General features: G+C 41.9%; 2 protein-coding genes across 3 annotated transcripts in view; both read left to right on the plus strand.

Annotated features, from left to right (window-relative positions):
* The window catches only part of PHKA1 (phosphorylase kinase regulatory subunit alpha 1), a 217,040-nt gene that overhangs the window by 149,615 nt on the left and 47,776 nt on the right, over positions 1-19,649 (plus strand). Inside the window, exons 17-21 of one of the 2 annotated variants that reach the window (XM_006082857.3) lie at positions 1,039-1,117; positions 3,347-3,510; positions 6,054-6,230; positions 7,997-8,088; positions 8,691-8,830. In XM_006082857.3, coding sequence (XP_006082919.1) covers positions 1,039-1,117; positions 3,347-3,510; positions 6,054-6,230; positions 7,997-8,088; positions 8,691-8,830 — 652 coding nt within the window. The remainder of the gene's footprint in view (positions 1-1,038; positions 1,118-3,346; positions 3,511-6,053; positions 6,231-7,996; positions 8,089-8,690; positions 8,831-19,649) is intronic. The other variant, XM_014465500.2, reaches the window with a different exon arrangement.
* Positions 13,493-15,349, plus strand: TBRG4 (transforming growth factor beta regulator 4). Its single transcript, XM_014465510.2, is given in 7 exon segments — positions 13,493-13,849; positions 13,851-14,194; positions 14,196-14,287; positions 14,290-14,319; positions 14,322-14,627; positions 14,630-14,981; positions 14,983-15,349. Coding segments are annotated over 7 exon segments (1,848 nt in total).

The raw sequence follows: 19,649 nt of genomic DNA on the forward strand, positions 1-19,649 counted from the left end.
AGATGTAGGTACAATGATCTTCCTTACTGTGTACTTACATTATAAAAATGGTCTAAATGTCTGCTATGAAATAATTTTTAGCTTTTACAAAGGATACGTTACAAAAAGTGGATCACAAAAGAATATATGTAATATGATCTCCTTCATGTAATGTCAGATAATTGTTAGTCTTCTAAATATTTTTATGCCTACACACATAAACCAAAGCTTATTAGATAGCATAATCCTATATAATAAAAGGGTAATATGCCAATTGACCCTAGCAGCAGAATGACTGGGAATGACTGGTCACTATGACACACACTGACCACCAGGGGGCAGACGCTCAATGCAGGAGCTGCCCCCTGGTGGTCAGTGCACTCCCACAGGGGGATCTCTGCTCAGCCACAAGCCAGGCTGATGGCTGCCAATACAGCGGTGGTGGTGGGAGCCTCTCCCGCCTCCTCAGCAGCGCTAAGGATGTCTGACTGCAGCTTAGGCCTGCTCCCTGCTGGCAAGTGGACATCCCCCGAGGGCTCCTGGGCTGCCAGAGGGATGTCAGACTGCCAGTTTAGGCCCGATCCCCTGGGGAGTGGGCCTAAGCCAGTAGGTGGACATCGCCCGAGGGGTCCCAGACTGCGAGAGGGCACAGGCCGGGCTGAGGGACCTCCCCGAGTGCACAAATTTTTGTGCACCGGGCCTCTAGTATTATATAAAATATTTAGCACAGTTCTTGGCACATAACATTCAACACATGGTTGCTGCTATTATTGAAAGCATTCAAGTCAAGTGTTCTGCCATCAGGTTCTGTGCTAAATATTTATGGTAAATAAGATATGGACTGTCTTTGAGGAACTCTGTCTATTGGTCATCATCACTTACCAATTGCCCATTCTACAGTATTGCTGGCTTTCAGATGAATTGTTGAAATATAGGGTGGTCAGTGTGGAGTGTCTAATTTGTATCATCCTCACCCCAGACTATTGGTTTGAAATAAGTGAAAGCTTCCCCTTATTTAAAAGTTAAAACAACAAAGATTGTTTTAAAATTCTCTTCAAGATGAAGATGGAACCAGCTTGAATTCAAGTATCCTGGCAGCACTCCGAAAAATGCAGGATGGCTATTTTGGTGGGGCAAGGTAAGTGACCTCTATATACTCTTTAGTGAAATGAAATGAAACTTGGAAGCTGGGTACAGTAATTGTAAACTTGTTATGCCTTTCTGTGTATCATTTTTTATAGCTGCATTTTTATATTAAATTTATTGGGGTGTCATTGGTGAATAAGATTATATAGGTTTCAAGTGTAAAATTCTGATACATCATCTGTATATTGCATTGTGTGCCCACCATCCAAAGCAAATCATCTTCCGTCACCATATATTTGACCGCCTTTACCCTTTCCTAAGCCCCCACCCCCCATACCTCCTGGTAACTGCCATACTGTGGTCTGTGTCTATATGTTTTTGTTTTGTTTATTTTTCTTGTTTGTTCATTTTTTGCTTTTAGTTTTGTATCCCATATATAAGTGAAATCATATGGTTCTTAAATTTTCCTGTCTGATTTATTTCAGTTAGCATGATAGTCTTTCTATGTATCTTTAATAAAAACCTCATCCTATTCAGAGAAGCTTGTGTTTAATAGCTTGAATGAAGGAATTGAATGTTATATAGAAGCATTGGAATTTTTCCTCACCATGACCTTTGCCTAGAACTTAACAATTCAATGAACAAGAAAACTTATTCTTTAAAATATGGTTATTGGACTATTCAATTCTGGCTGCTTTTCTTTTCTTTTTCCCTAAGTTTTTATTTTTGAAAAATTTCAAGCTAACAAATCATATTGAAAATTTCTCTCTCCCCCTGCCCTTCCTTCCACTCCTCCCTCCTTTTCTTCTTCCCTACTCTCTCTCTCTCTCTCTCTCTCTCTCTCTCTCTCCCCCCACTCCCTCTTTCACTCAAACATACACAGACTTTTTTTTTTTGCTGAACTCTGTGAGAGTTAGCCAGAAACATCACAACTCTTCTTCCCTAAATACTTCAGTTTCTGTCTTCTAAGAACAAGGGTATTCTCATACATAACTGCAATATAATCATCACACTCAGAAAATTTATTACTGATACAATACTGTTGTCTAATATAGAGCTCATATTCAAAATCCTCAATTTGTCCCAATAATGTTTTCCCATAGCTGTTTTTCCACTCCCAGATCCAATCAAAGATCACACATTGGCATTTAGTTATTTAACTCCTTGATGTGTTCTTTTTATGAGAGAGAAAGAGAGAAAGAGAGAGAGAGAGAGAGAGAGAGAGAGAGAGAGAGAGAGAGTTGTTGTTCCATTGCCTAATCCTTGTATGTGCCTTGACTGGGGATCAAACCCAAACCTTGGCATATGGGGACAATGCTGTAACCAACTGAGCTACCCAACCAGGGTGATGTCTTTTAATGTACAATTCCCCTATCTTTTGTTAATCTTTCATTACAGTTTTGAAGACAGAAGGTCGGTTATTTTGCAGAATGCCTCTCAATTTGGTTAAAGTGGTATCTGTCAGGTTTTTCCACATCCTTTGTCCATCAGTCTTTCACCAAATGGTCTTACCTTCCATTGATAATCATTTATTATTACTGGAGTGGTAAAATGATGATTCTGTTTCTATCAATCTGTGTACATTTACTATTTGGAACCTTTCTCTTAAAAAATAACTTTCCCCTACCCTTTTATTTTGTAGTTTTAGTGTCAGCATAGATTTATGGATTTTTATTTTGTTTATTATATCATGCTCCATTCCAGTAATTATTTATTTCAGTGTACAAATTATACAAGATCTGGCCATTGGGAGCCCCTTCAAACTAGCTTCTTTAGAAAATCAGTACTATTGACTTTCCCTTTGGGCTTTGCAATTGGCTTTATAAGTAGGGAAGGATATGATTTAGTCTATTATAATTTATAAAATTTTCAAATACCATCTTTTTATTTTCAAAATGGTCTTTATGAGTATTTTTTAATGATGTGTGATGGATTAGTGATAGTTTTTCTTCATTCTGTCCTAGCTTCTCTGGTAGCCAATGGAAATTTTGGCCAGATGTTTGGCATAGTTATCAACAGAGCAGCATAGCAGTGAAAGAAAGCCAAACTGATCTGGTGGATTGTGAACTCATAATTGTAGTTTTTGTTAACAGTACCGTAACCTACAATGCACTGTACCTAGGAGTGCAGTAAAATTTTACTTTTATATAATTTATACTAATGTATAAACATTAGTAATACCCTAACATAACATTCTGGATATCCTTTTTCACTAAATTGTATTGTTTTAAAAAGCATTTTTCTCTGATTTTCTGTTTTCTATTTACCTTCTAATTGTCAGGGTTCAAACAGGTAAATTATCAGAGTTTTTGACAACATCTTGCTGCACGCATTTGAGTTTCATGGACCCTGGACCTGAAAGTAAGCTGTACAGTGAAGATTACAATGACTATAGTGAGCTAGAATCCTGTGACTGGATGAATAGCTATGATTCAACCAGTAATGGTAAGGAGGCTTCATAAAGGCACTGGCCTTGCTGGACAAGAATACAAACTATTGTTGTGTGTCCTCCTTACTATACCTCACTGCCAGCAGTCTTACAGTCTTACAGCAGTCTCTATTTAATACACCTACTTTTTGTTTGGCTTTACTTTTCATCCTCCTACTTACCTTTGGTTTCTGGACTAATATCCCTGTTATGATTGTGGACTATGAAATTGGACTATCCTTTACTAAGATTAGGGGAGAGTTCTCTGCTGGGCATATAAAATGGCTAGAGATTTCAAAATGACAGGAAGCAGTAATGAGTGAGAGATATTTAATCAAACTATACATGTACACTACTGCTTGGAGTGCTTTTTATATATAATAGTATATGGGCACTTTAGAATCTCAGAGGACTGCATAGTTTGCAAAAAAAAAACCTATTCGGTATTATGCATGTTGCTTTTTTATATTACAAACTAGACAAATAAAGCACAACAGCATCTAATTGGTTTTTAGGAATACTAAGATGACAGTTAGAAAACATCATGGGGGCATATATTAAAAATGTCTAAAAAGAACCCTAAAGTGTTAAAATACTGACCTAGGCAGGGCAAGCATTACCATGCTTGAATCCCAAAGGCAAAGGGGCAATAGGAGCAAATTATTCTTCTAACTAAAACATGATTTGTCTGAGTATTTAAATGTTAGCCTATATATTAAAGCAGCTAATTTCTTTATCTTAAGAAATAAAGAGAAAAGAACATATAAATAAATTAGCATTCCTCAATGTGGTAGCAAAGCATAATCTCATATATAATAGACCAACACATTAGCAGTCAGAAGGAATATTTTCTTGTTTGGGCTCAGCATTTACTCACCTAAGTACCATTTAATTCATCCTGTACTTGTTTTTATAAGTTCTAAAGTAATATGAATTTCTTTGTTGGGAAAGTGCATTAAATATAAGGTTATTTCCTGTTACCAAAGGTAACAATAGTCATGATATCTAGGTTGGCATAAGCTAAACTATTTTGAAAACCAGACAAGAATGATTATATATTGAGGTCCTTTGCTATTCCATGGGCAATTGTGATTTTCATATGTAGCAAACATTCTCTTAGATTAATTTCTAAAATATATGTTTTTAATAATATGTGTTACTGAATTTGATATGCATTCTGAGTCACTTTTTCCTCTCTGAATTTACTCATTCATGGTTTCACAATGGATGTGTCTATAGCTTGCCAGCCCTTATATGAGAAGAGCACTTCTCTCCAGATTCTTTTTTTAAGTATAGTTGGTATACAATATTATATTAGTTACATTCGTTTCAAGTCCATATTTTTTATATTCCTCCACCGAAGAATCTAGATTGTATTCAAGGTTATAATATTTGCCATTAGGATATCCCTGAGTATGAGTTCCCATTCTTACAGCTTTGCTAGTTCCCATTAGTCACATCAGAGTACAGAAAGACATCTTAAGAGATCACCAAAGATTATTTTAAAAAAAACAGTTGATGCATAAATGACCTAGAACTGTGGTCGGCAAACTGTGGCTCACGAGCCACATGCGGCTCTTTGGCCCCTTGAGTGTGGCTCTTCCTAAGCCTTAGGAGTACCCTAATTAAGTCAATAACAATGTACCTACCTATATAGTTTAAGTTTAAAAAATTTGGCTTCAAAAGAAATTTCAATAGTTGTACTGTTGATATTTGGCTCTGTTGACTAATGAGTTTGCCAACCACTGACCTAGAAGATTTCAGTATTGATCCAAACACTGTGCTTTTCCAATTATAAATGTTGTGAATGTTCATGTAAAGTCTGAGATGTTAAGCATCCACAGGGTATATGCATATTTTTATTTCCATTATCCAGAGCCAGAGATAATGTATGTGAAAGAGGGGGAGCCCAAGAGCATAGGGACTATATCTGTGTTCTTCACCACTGAGAACTCAGCATCTAGTATACCTAGTGGTACACAGTAGGCAATAAATATTTGGTGAATAAATGAATGAGGTGACTAAAAAGACAAATGTGTGGCTAGTAGTCCTTTCAACACCAATGCCACACAGAGATTTTATTGTTGTTAGCAGTTGTAGCTTGCCATTTGTGGAATCTGTCTGTTTTTAGCTAGGCTCAGTGTTTACTGGAAGATTTTTGCCCTTCACCAAAAAAGCCTCATCATACCAGTGAGACTCAAAGGACCTTATTCTGCTCCTTCTCCACCATCACTATCCCCACCACTATCATTATATGCTTGCATATGAAATGCTTGCACCATCTCTCCTATATTAACATCATACTGCTTCCAGGGGCCCTAATATTATCTCAGAAAAGTTGAAGAACAGGTGGGTCCTGGTAAATGACCGTAGTTTTTTGAATGGTAAAGCTATGAGTTTATATAATGATCACACACTTTTTACTCCATGAGCTAAAACAACCTACTTCTGGTGCTATGTTGTGGTCACATGATTCAGTCATTCTGTTTGGTGGGTTAAATTGTGATGTAAATAAAAGGTTCACTTTTTTCTTTTCACCCTCTCCCCACTAACCTTGCAGCTCACTATGGTGATGACGTTGCTCGTTATTTAGATCACCTTTTGGCGCACACTGCTCCCCATCCTAAACTAGACCCTACCTCACAGAAGGGAGGGCTAGATCGGTTCCGAGCTGCTGTACAAACAACCTGTGATATAATGTCCTTGGTGACCAAGGCCACGGAGCTGCATGTACAAAGTGAGTAATGCCAGGACTCACTGGAGTCAGGTACAGGATGATGTGAAGCCCAGTATATGGGAGGGAGCATTTATTACAGTGTAAGCAGGAACTTTGTTTTGTTTTTTGTTTTTTATATGGTTTTTATTGATTTCAGAGAGAGGAAAGGAGAGGGAGAGAGAGATAGAAACAGCAATGATGAGAGAGAATCATTGATTGGCTGACTCCTGCACACCCCCTACTGGTAATGGAGCTTCCAACCCGGGCATGTACCCTGACCGGGAATCGAACTGTGACCTCTTGGTTCATATGTCGATGCTCAACCACGAGCCACGCTGGCTGAGCAAGAACTTTGTTTTTTGTTCACTGCTTCATCCCAAGCACCTTTGATAGTACTGAGAACATATTAGATGCTCAAATATTTGTAAAATTAATGAATTAGGTATAATTTTGCTGTATACAGTGCTATGTAGTCTGGCTTAACCAGTTACATAGTGAGAAGAGACAAAATAAGAGACTTGGGGCATAGTTAATTGTAAGATAAAAATATCAAAATGGTGGAAAGTATTTTTCTGTTGGTAATAATTTTATTTAAAGAGAAAGCATTGCAAGCTATTACAAGAGTGCCTTGCAATGGAAAAGGAGATATTCTCCCTTAAGTAAACTACATCTGGTTCCCTTTGGCCAGCTGTCACTTTTATAGTCAGTTGGTCCAGCAGTGTAGAGCTGTTTATCAACTATAGCACTCATTCTTCAACAACTTTGCCATTCACCTCTCCATGACCACTACCCTCCTTCAGTAGTATTTGTAGTGGAAAATGTCTTTTAGACACATTGCCAGAATAGTAGTCATGGTCCCCAAGAGTGTTCAGTGCCTCTGTAGTAGCTTCATGTGAAGGGACAGAAAGGATAGATTATTGGCCACACCTGAAGGATTTAATGTTAACATTTACAGGTGATGAGAATGATTGAGATGCATGCTCTTGCTGTCTAAAACTTTATTGATCATTACTAACCAAATATATTAAAACATGAACATTGGAGAATCATTTAACATTTAGAATAGGGGAAAGCTTAGAATTCCCTTCAAGTAAGCTTCATTGACAAAGGGCTTATGTGAAGAAATAAACTTTATTAAGTTAGACTTTTAGATTATGAATCACAAAACTTGAGCTTAATTTCCAGCTCTACTACTTGCTTGCTTGAACAGTTATTTGAGCTCTGTATCTCGATTTCTGTATCTGTAAATGCTGAAAATGACAAGAGAGCCTCTCCTTAGAGTCTCTCCTTGTGTAGAAATACATGGTAAGTATTTCAACAATGGATTGTAAGTAAAACTCTTAAGAATATCTCAAAGTTGATCAGCCACTACATATTTTGATTCCCTAGATAGGATCATCCATTTATCTATTCTCAAGGAAATCCCATTGTGAGCAAGCCAGATATTCTCCTAGGGAAGTCCAGGAAATGTAAAACATAACTGGGTTCTTTCTGTGATACATGGTATTCTCCCAAAGCATCAGTGATAGTACCATTGTGGTATTGGTTACATTTTAAGACTTTAATATCAGCTGATGCTACAATTCTGGACATTCCATTCAAAAATGTTTCTTGATTGAACATTCTTTACATTATTTGATTTCTATATTTCTTTTCTTTGATGTTACCCAGAAGGATAAACTTCTATAAAGAAACAAACATATGTAACTTCATTGTTGAGATCAACTGTGAATTTTTGTTAGTCTCCTAATTATCTAACCTTTATCATAAATGTCAACCTTTTGCAGATGTTCACATGTATCTTCCTGCAAAGATAGTTCAGGCTTCCCGGCCTTTATTCAACTTACTTGACTCACCTCCTCCCGCACAAGAGGACCAGGTAAACTTGCACATGAGGTTTTTCTATCAGCTTTTTGCAAAATGCTATCCTAATGGAAAATAACAGAACTAGCCATTATGGTTTCTGCTACTAACTGGTGGTAGGCAAAATTCTACCCTGGTGAAGATACATGACCTTTTCAGTTCACTTTTAAAATGGGCAAGTTTTTCTAGCCAGGCTTTATGAAATCTAGATTGCTTTATCATATGTGTTGAAGATTTCATTTTTTTGTTTACTTTTCATCAAAATTTAACAAATTCTTATGGGAAAAGTTTAGAGATTAAAAGATCAACACTCTAGGGCAGTGATGGCGAACCTGTGACACGCGTGTCAGAGATGACACGCGAACTCATTTTTTTGGTTGATTTTTCTTTGTTAAATGGCATTTAAATATATAAAATCAATATCAAAAATATACATCTTTGTTTTACTGTGGTTGCAAATATCAAAAAATTTCTATATGTGACACGGCACCAGAGTTAAGTTAGGGTTTTTCAAAATGCTGACACGCCGAGCTCAAAAGGTTCGCCATCACTGCTCTAGGGCAATATTTAAGTTGAGCACTTGTGGACTTAATTTTTTTACCCTTTCTCAAACTAAAGGTTCCCTCAGTTCGTGTAGAAATACATCTTCCAAGAGACCAGTCTGGGGAGGTGGACTTCAAAGCACTGGTTTTACAGTTAAAGGAGACCTCCAGCTTCCAGGGGCAAGCTGATATCCTCTACATGCTATATACTATGAAGTAAGTGATGGGTATTATCAATCTACTTTAATGTTCATATGGAGAGAAAGAATAGTATAGTAAATATAGCATAGCTTTGGAGTCTCACTGATCTAGATTTGAATACAGTTTTGTAACCTCAAAGCCTCGATTGTCCTCATTTATAAAAGTTGGATTATGCCTACCTCACAGGTGGTAGAAACATTTCTGCCTGAGAGGCAGGTGCAAACAATGGCTAAACCCAGTGACAGGGATGGAGATTCAGAATTGTGGCTGCTGAGGTCTGGTAGCCACCATTACTGGGATAGAACAAGGCCAAAAATGTACAAACAGGCCTGTCCCTGCCTATTCAACCCCCATCCATCCCAGCAGAGCCTAATGAAAGCACCTGGGACACCTTGAGTAGTACAGCACTTCTGGCAGCATCTTATTGCAAGAGCCCCACTGGGCCAGAGCCCCATCACCTGCCATATTTCCCCACAAGGGTGCTGCCCTGATACTGAGGGGACACCCCATCCCAGGGAAATGGGGGCATTTTCCTTAGCCAAGGCAACAGGCCCCACACAAATAACAGAAGCCTTAGCAGGGCAATAAGAAAAAATGAAAAATTGCACTACACCTAATGGAAAACAAATGAACAAACAAAAAACTCTCCTTCTCACCTGCTAAATAGTGAAGTGTCAGGTACTTCCTAAAAAGCAGATTTCATACCATATGACCCAGCCACCCCTCTTCTAGGTATCTACCCAAAACTGAATATATATGAATATATATATATGCCTAAGTGACTGTTATGACCAAAACAACTGGATGACTGGCCGGTAGCTATGAAGTGCACTGACCCAGACCTTGCTGCTGGGGCCCTGACAGCCCTGAATCTGGTTCACCCACACCCCGGACCCAGACAGGAGGGAGGAGGGAGCCCAATTCCTCGTGGAATCAGCTGTGCCTTAGCTTGTTGCTGGGGCCCTGACAGCCGCAAATCTCATTCACTCGCACCCCAGACCCAGACAGGAGGGAGGAGGGAGCCCAATTCCTTGCAGAGTCTCCATTGGTTAGCTTGCTGCTGGGGCCAACCTCCCACGGTCTCTCCCCCCGGCCGGCCGCCTATGGTTCCTCCCCCTGGCAGGCTGGCCCCCCTGATTGGTGCCAATCGCGGGCCAGGCCGAGGGACCCCACTCATGCATGAATTCGTGCACCCGGCATCTAGTTTATTCATAAAGATATATGCACTCCTATGCTCATTGCAGCATTATTCATGGTGGCCAAGACATGGAAACAACCCAAGTATCCTTTGGTAGATGATTGGATTTAAAGAATGTGGTATATATATATAATATAATATTGATCATCTATAAGAAAAGATGAAATACTGCCATTTGTGACAACATGGATGGACCTTGAGATTGTCATGCTAAGCGAAATAAGTCAGAAATAAGAACCACATGATTTCACTCATATGTGGGATATAAAAAAACTGAAAGCAACAAATGAACAAACAAGACAATAAAAAACAACAACTCATAGGCAAAGATAGCAGTATAGTGGTTACCAGAGGGTAAGGGGAGTTGGGACAGGTATTAAAGGGTAAAGGGGGTCAAATAGATGGTGGTGGAAGGAGACTTGACTTGGGGTGATGAACACATGGTACAATATACAGATGATGTACAATAGAATAATTGTACATTTGAAACCTATATAATTTTATTAACCAATGTCACTCCAATAAATTTAATTTTTTATAAAAGCAGATTTTATTCCTGTAAATACCTAAGCTAAGAAAGAATCCATCAGACACCATGAATAACCAAGGTAACATTGTAGTTCAGAAAAAAAGAGAAAAATATCCAGAAATTGAACTTAAAGACATGGAAATATGTGATTTAAATTACCAAGAATTCAAGATGCAGTTCTGAAAAAAAAACACACCTCAAAATAAAAGCTCAGCAAGGTACTATAATGAACTCAGAAATAAAATCAATGAACTAAAGGATTGCTTTACCAAAAAGATTGAAACTATTTAAAAAATGGAAATTTTGGAGGTGAAGAACTCAATAAAAGAGATGAAGAATGAACTAGTCAGCATAGGAAATAGAGCAAACCAAATGGAGGAAAGAATTAGTGATATCAAATATAGAAATCTAGAAATGACTAAGGTGGAAGAAGAGAGAGATTTGAGAGTTAAAAAAAGAATTCTATGAGAACTATCTGACTTCATCAGAAAGAGCAATGTAAGAATAACAGGTATAGCAGAAAAAGATGAATGGGAAAATGGAACAGAGAGCACATTTAAACAAAATAATCAATGCAAACTTCCCAAACCTATGGAAACAACTAGATTCTCTTATAGAAGAAGCAAACAGAACACCTATATATCTCAAGCCAAAAGTGTCTTCTCCAAGGCAAATTATATTAAAACTGTCAAAAATTAATGACAAAGAAAGAATTCTCAAGGCAGCCAGGGATAAAGATGTGCTCCCTGTGTACAATGGGAAAAGAGATGTACATAAATGCCCCTATTATGCTGCTACTAGTAAACAAGACAAAGGTAGCCTGGAGGGCAGCAACTGCCCCTTCTGAATAGTTTTGGCTGTGCTAAGCAAGCCCACCCTCCAGTTCATTCTGACCATCAGTGTGGCGCTAGCTGCTAGCCTCTTGGCCTGGTGCTACAAGTGAAGAACCCATCATACACCGTTGGTGGCCTACTCCTGAATGAATGTTTGCCCACCCCCACCTCCCCTGTGATAAAACCACCAGCTCAGGTGACTTTTTAAATGCTATATTTGAGAAAACAAGGAACCAATAAAAGCCAGAAGCTAAAACCTCTGCCGGTTAGTATCCTCTGGTCCAGGTGCTTAGCTGGCTATAGGCCCACCCTCCCTGCAGCCCCTAGGCCAGGGGTGGGCAAACTTTTTGACTCGAGGGCCACAATGGGTTCTTAAACTGGACCGGAGGGCCGGAACAAAAGCATGGATGGAGTGTTTGTGTGAACTAATATAAATTCAAAGTAAACATCATTACATAAAAGGGTATGGTCTTTTTTTTTTTTAGTTTTATTCATTTCAAACGGGCCAGATCCGGCCCGCGGGCCATAGTTTGCCCATGGCTGCCCTAGGCTGTGGCACAGGGAGCAGCCAGTGCAGCTCAGCAGACTGGCCTAGGTCTTTGGAACCAGCCCTGCTCCTGGGGTGCCCACACCTCTCACCCTGAGGCTGTTCCCTTTGTTCTTCCTGTCATATAAACATTTAGGTTGGCATTTTCCCCCTGCTGCGAGTGAGCAGACAGCAAGGCTAGGCTTCAGTAGCTCAATGGGAGGAAGGCGGGCCTTCCTAGATGCTCCTGCTCTGCTGCAGGGCCTTTCCTGGGTATAGAGGGACAGAAGCCATGCTGTCACCCTGCCTTCGAGGCCCTGGGTGTTCCATCCTTGGTAGCCAGTCCTCATCCCTCTCCAGCAAAAAACCTCAAAGAAGTCTGTGTCCATCCATGGCCTGTCTCCTCTTCTGACCTGTTTCATGCTACAGCACTCAGTAAAGCGGACCCTGACATTTGCCTCCCTCAAACATAGACCATATATTGGGACACAAAACTAGCCTGAACAAATTCAAGAAGATTGAAATCATGTGAAGCATATTCTCTGACCACAAGGCTTGGAAATTAGAAATCAACTGCAAAAATGAAGTAAAAAATAAAACAAAAATATGTGGCAATTAAACAACATGCTGCTAAACAAAGAAAAAAAGAAGAGATAGAAAAAAATAAAAGGGCCCTGACCGGTTTGGCTCAGTGGATAGAGCGTCAGCCTGCAGACTCAAGGGTCCCAGGTTCGACTCCAGTCAAGGGCATGTACCTTGGTTGCGGGCACATCCCCAGTAGGGGGTGTGCAGGAGGCAGCTGATCGATGTTTCTCTCTCATCGATGTTTCTAACTCTCTATCCCTCTCCCTTCCTCTCTGTAAAAAATCAATAAAATATATTTTTTTAAAAAAATGAAATAAAATAAAAGGATTTCAAAAGATATATAGAGATAAGTGAAAATGATAGTATGACATATCAAAACTTGTGGGATGCAGTGAAAGCAATATAGAGAAGTTTGTATCATTACAGGCCTACCTCAAGAAACAATAAAAATCTCAAATAAACAACTAAACATTTCACCTTAAAGAACTAGAAAAAGAAAACAAACAAAGCCCAAAGTCAGTAGAAGGAAGAAAATAATAAAAATTAGAGCAGAATTAAACAAAATAGAGAACAAAAAGACAATAGAAAAATTAATGCGACAAAGAGCTGGTTATTTGAAAGGATTAATACAATTGACAAAGTTATGGCTAGAATCACTAAGGAAAAAAGAAAAAAAGACTCAAAGTCAGAAATGAAAGAGAGGGAGAAATCCGGTGAGCCTTGCTTCCTGCGGTGCTCTGTTCGGGACACATGGAGATCAGCCGTGGTGCTGGCGGTGGCCCTGGCAGACTGCCATTCAAGAAGGCGGGCGTGAGTGGGGCCTTTGGATCTGAACTGTTGAGCTGTTTCTAGGGCCTTGGAATGACTTGTACTTGAGCCTGTGCATGCACCAGCGTGCTTCCTGCTCCACCTCCACCAACAGCAGCTCTTTGGAGGCTGCGGGGAGCACCAGTGCATAGAGGGTCTGGAGTAGCTTCCGGAACAGCTCCCTGCCACCCAGACCATCATGGCAGCTCGCCTGGTGAAGCGATGCCAGTGCCTCCTGAGAGAGTCTGCTCATCTAGCCCCTGCTGGGCTTCCAGCTGGCCAACTGAGACTGGCTAGGGTAGCCCATAAGACTCTAACTTCCTCAGCTACCTCACCCATTTACCACTTCCCAGCTTCCTTGTCACAGCGCCTGGAGAAGGAACAAGCGTTTACCCCCTCCCCAGAGTGCCAGGAGGTGAACGAGCTCATCAAGAAGGGCACGAGGCCAGAGGAGCTCCTGGAGCTGCTTGGTGGTAGCCATTGCCTGCACTAGAGCCATGCGGCCCTTGTGCTCATCAAGCTCTCTCAGCTGCTCTCTGAGAAGTCAGAGGACAAAGCCTAGCTCGCTCATACAGGATGCCTGCTTTCAGCAACTTCTCCAACTTATCAACAGTCAGATAACCGTGGTCTGGCATGGGACCCTTCTGAAGCTGCTCTGGAGCTTCTATGCACTGGCACTCCCTGCAGCCTCCAAGGAGCTGCTGTCAGTGGAACAGGAGGTACACTGTCATGTGCACAGACTCAAGTACAAGCACCTGGCCTTACTGGCAGAGTTCAGCACCGCCTACATGTAGGAGTAGGGCTCCTAGGAGCTGCTGGCCGAGCTGTTCCTGAACCTGGAGTAGTGCTGGGCAGAAATCGAGGATGGCCGCACGCTGGTAGCCCTCATGATGAAGACAGGCGTCATTGATGAACAATCTGGAGGACAAGTGCCTGGATCTGGTAGAGCAGTTCGGCCCTGACGAGCTGGTGGCGCTGGCAGCTCAGAACCAGCAGTCGTGCCCTTGCTGCGGGCCATCTCCTTCCACCTGTCCAGAAGCCCTTCCCCCTGATCAAAGGCGTCCTCCTGGACCTGGCCTTTGCCTATGGCAAACTTGAATTCCACCAGACCCAGGTGTTCCAGTGCCTGGCCGCTGAACTGCTGCCCCACATGCCCAGCCTCACGTCCGGCGAGGTGGCCAGATGCACCAAGTCCTTCGCCATCCTCAAGTGGTTCAACCTGCCCCTCTTTGAGGCCTTTGCCCAGCACATCCTGAGCAGAGCCCAGAGCATCCCCATGCCAGACCTCTGCAACATGCTTCTGGCCTTCTCCTGCCTGAACTTCCATCCAGAGCAAGCCTGGTGCATGAGAAGCTGGGGTATCAGCAGGCAGACCTGGACCTGGACCTGCAGGTGGACATGCTGTGGGCACTGTGTGTGCTGCAGCAGGCCAGTCCTTCAGAGCTCCAGGCCGTGCTCCACCCCAAGTTGCCCACCCAGTTCCGAGGTGATGGGTCCCCAAAGGGTCAGAGCACCTTTCAGAAGCTGCTCCACCTCAATGCCACTGGTCAGCTAGAGCACCCTGAGTACATGGGCCCCCTGCTGCTGGCCTCGGCCTTGGTCCCCAGGCCCCCAGCCCCTGACAGGAAGGTGATGTCTCTGCAGAAATAGCTGCATGAGACCCTGAAGGGGCTGCTGGGGGTCACTAACGGGCCACTTTACCATGGCTATGCAATATGGCTGGGTTCTTGACACTGAGGTAGTGCTGGACACTAAAGGCCAGTTTCTGCCCCTGCAAGACTTTGTGGTCCCACATCTCACCCCACACTCCGGCAGCCAGCTGCTGGCCACCAAGGCCAATAGGCTGTCCTTCCTGCACTGGGAGTTCCCTAACTTCAATAGCCAGAGCAAAGACTTGCTGGGGCGTTTTGTGCTTGTCCAGTACCATGTGCTGGCCACTGGATTCCTGGTGGTGGACATCCCATACAAGTGGCTGGAGCTCAGGTCTGAGTTGCAGAAGGGCGCCTACCTCAAGGACAAGATGTGCAAGTTGGTGGCAGAGGAACTGGCAAAGTGACCTGCCCAAACACAGACTGTGCCCAGGGGCCAGGCTTCCCGGAGACCTAGCCGAGGACCCCGGGCCGCAAGAGGTGACATTCAAGGATAGACAGTGCAGGGCCTTGGTCAGCAGCTCTGCGTGGCAGATTACCCTCTTGTGGGTAATAAATCTTTAACTTTGGTTTTCAACACCAAAAAAAAGAAAGACAGAAATGAAAGAGAAGCTACAAGGAACACCACAGAAATGCAAAACAAAACAAAACAAAAAAATGACACAAGAATGCTATGAAAGACTCTATCACCAAACTTGAAAATGTAGAAGAAATGGACAACTTCTTAAAAATATATAACCTTCCTAGACTGAAAGTCCAAGCATTGGTAACTCTAAATAAACTAATCAATAGTAAGGACATTGAAACAACCATCAAAAACCTCCAAAAACAGGTGAAAATCCAGGACTAGACGGCTTCACTAGGGAATTCTACCAAGCATTCAAAGATTTGATACCTAGCCTTCCCAAACTCTTCTAAAAAAATAGAAGGAGCTGCAATACTTCCTAACACATGTTATGAGGCCAACATTTCCCCAATGACAAAACCTGGCAAAGACAACACACAAAAGGAAATTACAGACCAGTATCTCTGATGAAAATACAACAATACATTAAAAAAATACATTATGAATAAGTGGGGTTCATTGCAAGGGTACAAGGATGCTTCAACATACACCAATCAATCAATGTGATATACCACATTAACAAAATAAAAAAATCTTATGATCATATCAACAGATGCAGAAAAAGCATTTGACAAGATACAACATCCATTTATGATGATAACAATTAATAAAATGGGTATAGAAAGTGCCTCAACATAATAAAGGCCATATATGACAAACCCTCAGCCAGTATCATACTCAATGGTGAAAAACTGAAAGCTTTTCTTCTAAAATCAGGAGCAAGACAATGATGCCCACTCTCACCACTCTTACTCAACATAGTTCTAGAAGTCCTAGTCAGAGCAATCAGGCAAGTGAAAGAAATAAAAAAGCATCCAAATTAGGAAAGAAGAAGCAAAAATGTCACTTTTTGCAGATGACATGATTCTTTATATTGAAAACCTTAAGGACTCTACCAAAAACTATTAGAAACAAATACACTAACATTGCAGAATAGAAAATAGTGTTCAAAACTCCATTGTGTTCCTATATACTAACAATGAAATTTCAGAAAAAGAAGTGAGAACTACAACTCCATTTGGAAGTGCAACAAAAAGAATAAAATACCAAGAATAAATTTAACACAGGGCTTGAAGGACCTATACACTCAAAACTACAAGACATTATTAAAAGAAATTGAAGAAGACACAAAGAAATGGAAAGATATTCTTTGTTCATGGATGGAAGAATCAATATTGTTAAAAAGGCCATATTACCCAAAGTAATATACAGATTTAATGCAATCCCAATTAAAATCTCAATGGCATGTTTCAAAGAAAGAGTTCAGAAAATTATTACATTTGTATGGAACCAAAAAAGACCCCCAAATAGACAAAGTGATCCTGAAAATAGAGAACAAAGCCAGATATATCACTCTCTCTGACTTCAGATTATACTATAAAGCAACAGTAATCAAAACAGCATGGTATTAGTAGAAACACACATACAGATCAATGAAGCAGAATTGAGAGCCCAGAAGTAAACCCAGATATTATATACACACAATTAAATTTTGACAAAAGAGACAAAATCATACAATGGGGAAAGAAAGCGCCTTCAATAAGTGGTGCTGGAAAAATTGAAAAGGCACATGCAAAAAAAAAAAAAAGAAAGAAAGGAAAGAAAAGAAAAAAGAAAGAGAAGCCACATGCAAAAGAATGAAACTACACTATTTGTCACCACACACAAAAGTTAACTCACAATGGATCAAAAAGCTAAATATAAGACCTGAAACAATAAAATATATAAGTACTAAACTTATGGACCTTGGTTTTAGAGAGGATTATGTTATTTGGACCCCAAAGTCATGGGAAATAAAAGCAAAAACAAGTGAATCCTATATAATAAAAGCCTAATATGTTAAGTGTCCAACTGTTTGTTCGACCATTTGACCAGTCACTATGACGTGGACTGACCACCAGGGGGCAGACGCTCCAACCAGTAGGTTAGCTTGCTACTGGGGTCCGGCCAATGGGGACTGAGTGAGACAGGCCGGATACACCTTGGAACCCTCCCATGGCCCCTCCCTGGCCGGCCAACCTCCCGCAGTCCCTCCCCGGCTGGCCAGCCCCAATCAGAACTGGGTGAGACGAGCCAGACATGCCCTGGAGCACTCCCGTGGTCCCTCTCTGGCCCTGATCATGCACTTGTGGGGGTCCCTCAGCCTGGCCTGCACCCTCTCACAATCCAGGACCCCTCGGGGGATGTCCTCAGGCCAGGCCAAGGGACCCCACCAGTGCACGAATCCATGCACCAGGCCTCTATTGGGACTATATAAAACTAAAAAGCTTCTACACAGAAAAACAAAAAACAGTAACAAAACCAAAAGGCATCCAACCCAATGGGATACCTCTGATAAGCGGTTAATCTCCAAAATATGTAAAGAACTCATACAACTCAACAACAAACACACAAAGAAAGGACCCAATTGAAAATGAGCAGAGGATCTGAACAGTCACTTCTTCTAAGACATACAAATGGCTAACATATATAAAAAGATGCTCAACTTCACTAGTTATAAGGGAAATGCAAATTAAAACCAACTCACACCTGTTAAAATAGCTATTATCAACAAGACAAGAAATAAGTGTTGGAGAGATTGTGGGAAGAAAGGAACCCTCATTCATTGCTTGTGGGAATTTAAATTGGTACAGCTACTGTGGAAAACAGTATGGAGGTTCCTGAAAAAACCTAAGTATAGGGTTACCATATAATCCAGCAATCCCTCTTCTGGGTATCTACCTGAAAATTTTGAAAAAATTTATTTATAAAGATATATGCACCCCTAACTTCCCTGCAGCATTATTCACAGTAGCCAAGACTTGGAAACAACCTAAGTGTTCATTGATAGAGGATTGGATAAAGAAGATGTGGTACATATATACAAACAGAATATGACTTGGCCATAAAAGGGATGAAATCTTACCATTTGCAACAATACAGATGGACAATGAGGGTATTATGCTAAGTGAAACAAATCATAAAGAGAAAGACAAATACCATATAATTTCACTTATATGTGAAATCTTAAAAAATAAATAAATAAACAAGCAGAACAGAACCAGACTCAGATACAGAGAACAAACTGATGGTTACGAGATGGCAAGGGTGTTGGGAGCTAGGTGAAAAGTTGAAGGAATTAAGTACAAATTGACAGTTACAAAATAGTCATGGGGAAATAAAGTATAATGTATAGAATCTATATATATATATATATATACTAGAGGCCCGGTGCACAAAAATTTGTGCACTCGGGGAGGGGGGGAAAGGGGGGTCCCCCAGCCCGGCCTGTACCCTCTCGCAGTCTGGGACCCCTCAGGAGATAACGACCTGCTGGCTTAGGCCTGCTCCCGGGTGGCAGAGGGCAGGCCCAATCCCTAAGTGCAGCCCCTGGTCAGGCTCAGAGCAGGGCCAATTGGGGTGTTGGGGCGCCGCCCCGTCATGCACAGAGCAGGGCGGATTGGGAGGTTGCAATGCCACCCTCAGTCACGCTCAGGGTAGGGCCGATTGGGGGGTTGGGGCACCGCCCCCTGTCACACCCAAGGCAGGGTCGATGGGGAGGTTGCGGCGCCACCCCCGTCACGCACAGAGCAGGGCCGATCAGGGGGTTGGGGCGCTGCCCCCTGTCACTCACAGAGCAGGGCCAATCGGGGTTGGGGCGCTGCCCCCTGTCACTCACAGAGCAGGGCCCATCAGGGGGGTTGGGGTTCTGTACCCTGTCACACACAGAGCAGGGCCGATCAGGGGGTTGAGGAGCTCCCCCCTGTCACTCACAGAGTAGGGCCGAAAGGGGAGTTGGGGCACCGCCCCCTGTCACACAGAGAGCAGGGCGGATCAAGGGGTTGGGGCGCTGCACCCTGTCACACTCAGGGCAGGGCCAATGGGGAGGTTATGGCTCTACCCTGTCACACACAGAGCAAGGCCCGTGGAGGGGGGTTGGGGCGCCGCCACTGTCACACTCGGGGCAGGGCCGATGGAGAGGTTATAGCTCTACCCTGTCACACACAGAACAGGGCCGATCAGGGGGTTGGTGCGCTGCACCCTGTCAAACAGAGCCGCAGGGCAATCAGGGGATTGGGGAGCTCCCCCCTATCAGGCACAGA

The sequence above is a fragment of the Myotis lucifugus genome, unplaced genomic scaffold (genome assembly GCF_000147115.1).
Source record: "Myotis lucifugus unplaced genomic scaffold, Myoluc2.0 scaffold_4, whole genome shotgun sequence".
Classification (NCBI taxonomy): Eukaryota; Metazoa; Chordata; class Mammalia; order Chiroptera; family Vespertilionidae; genus Myotis; species Myotis lucifugus.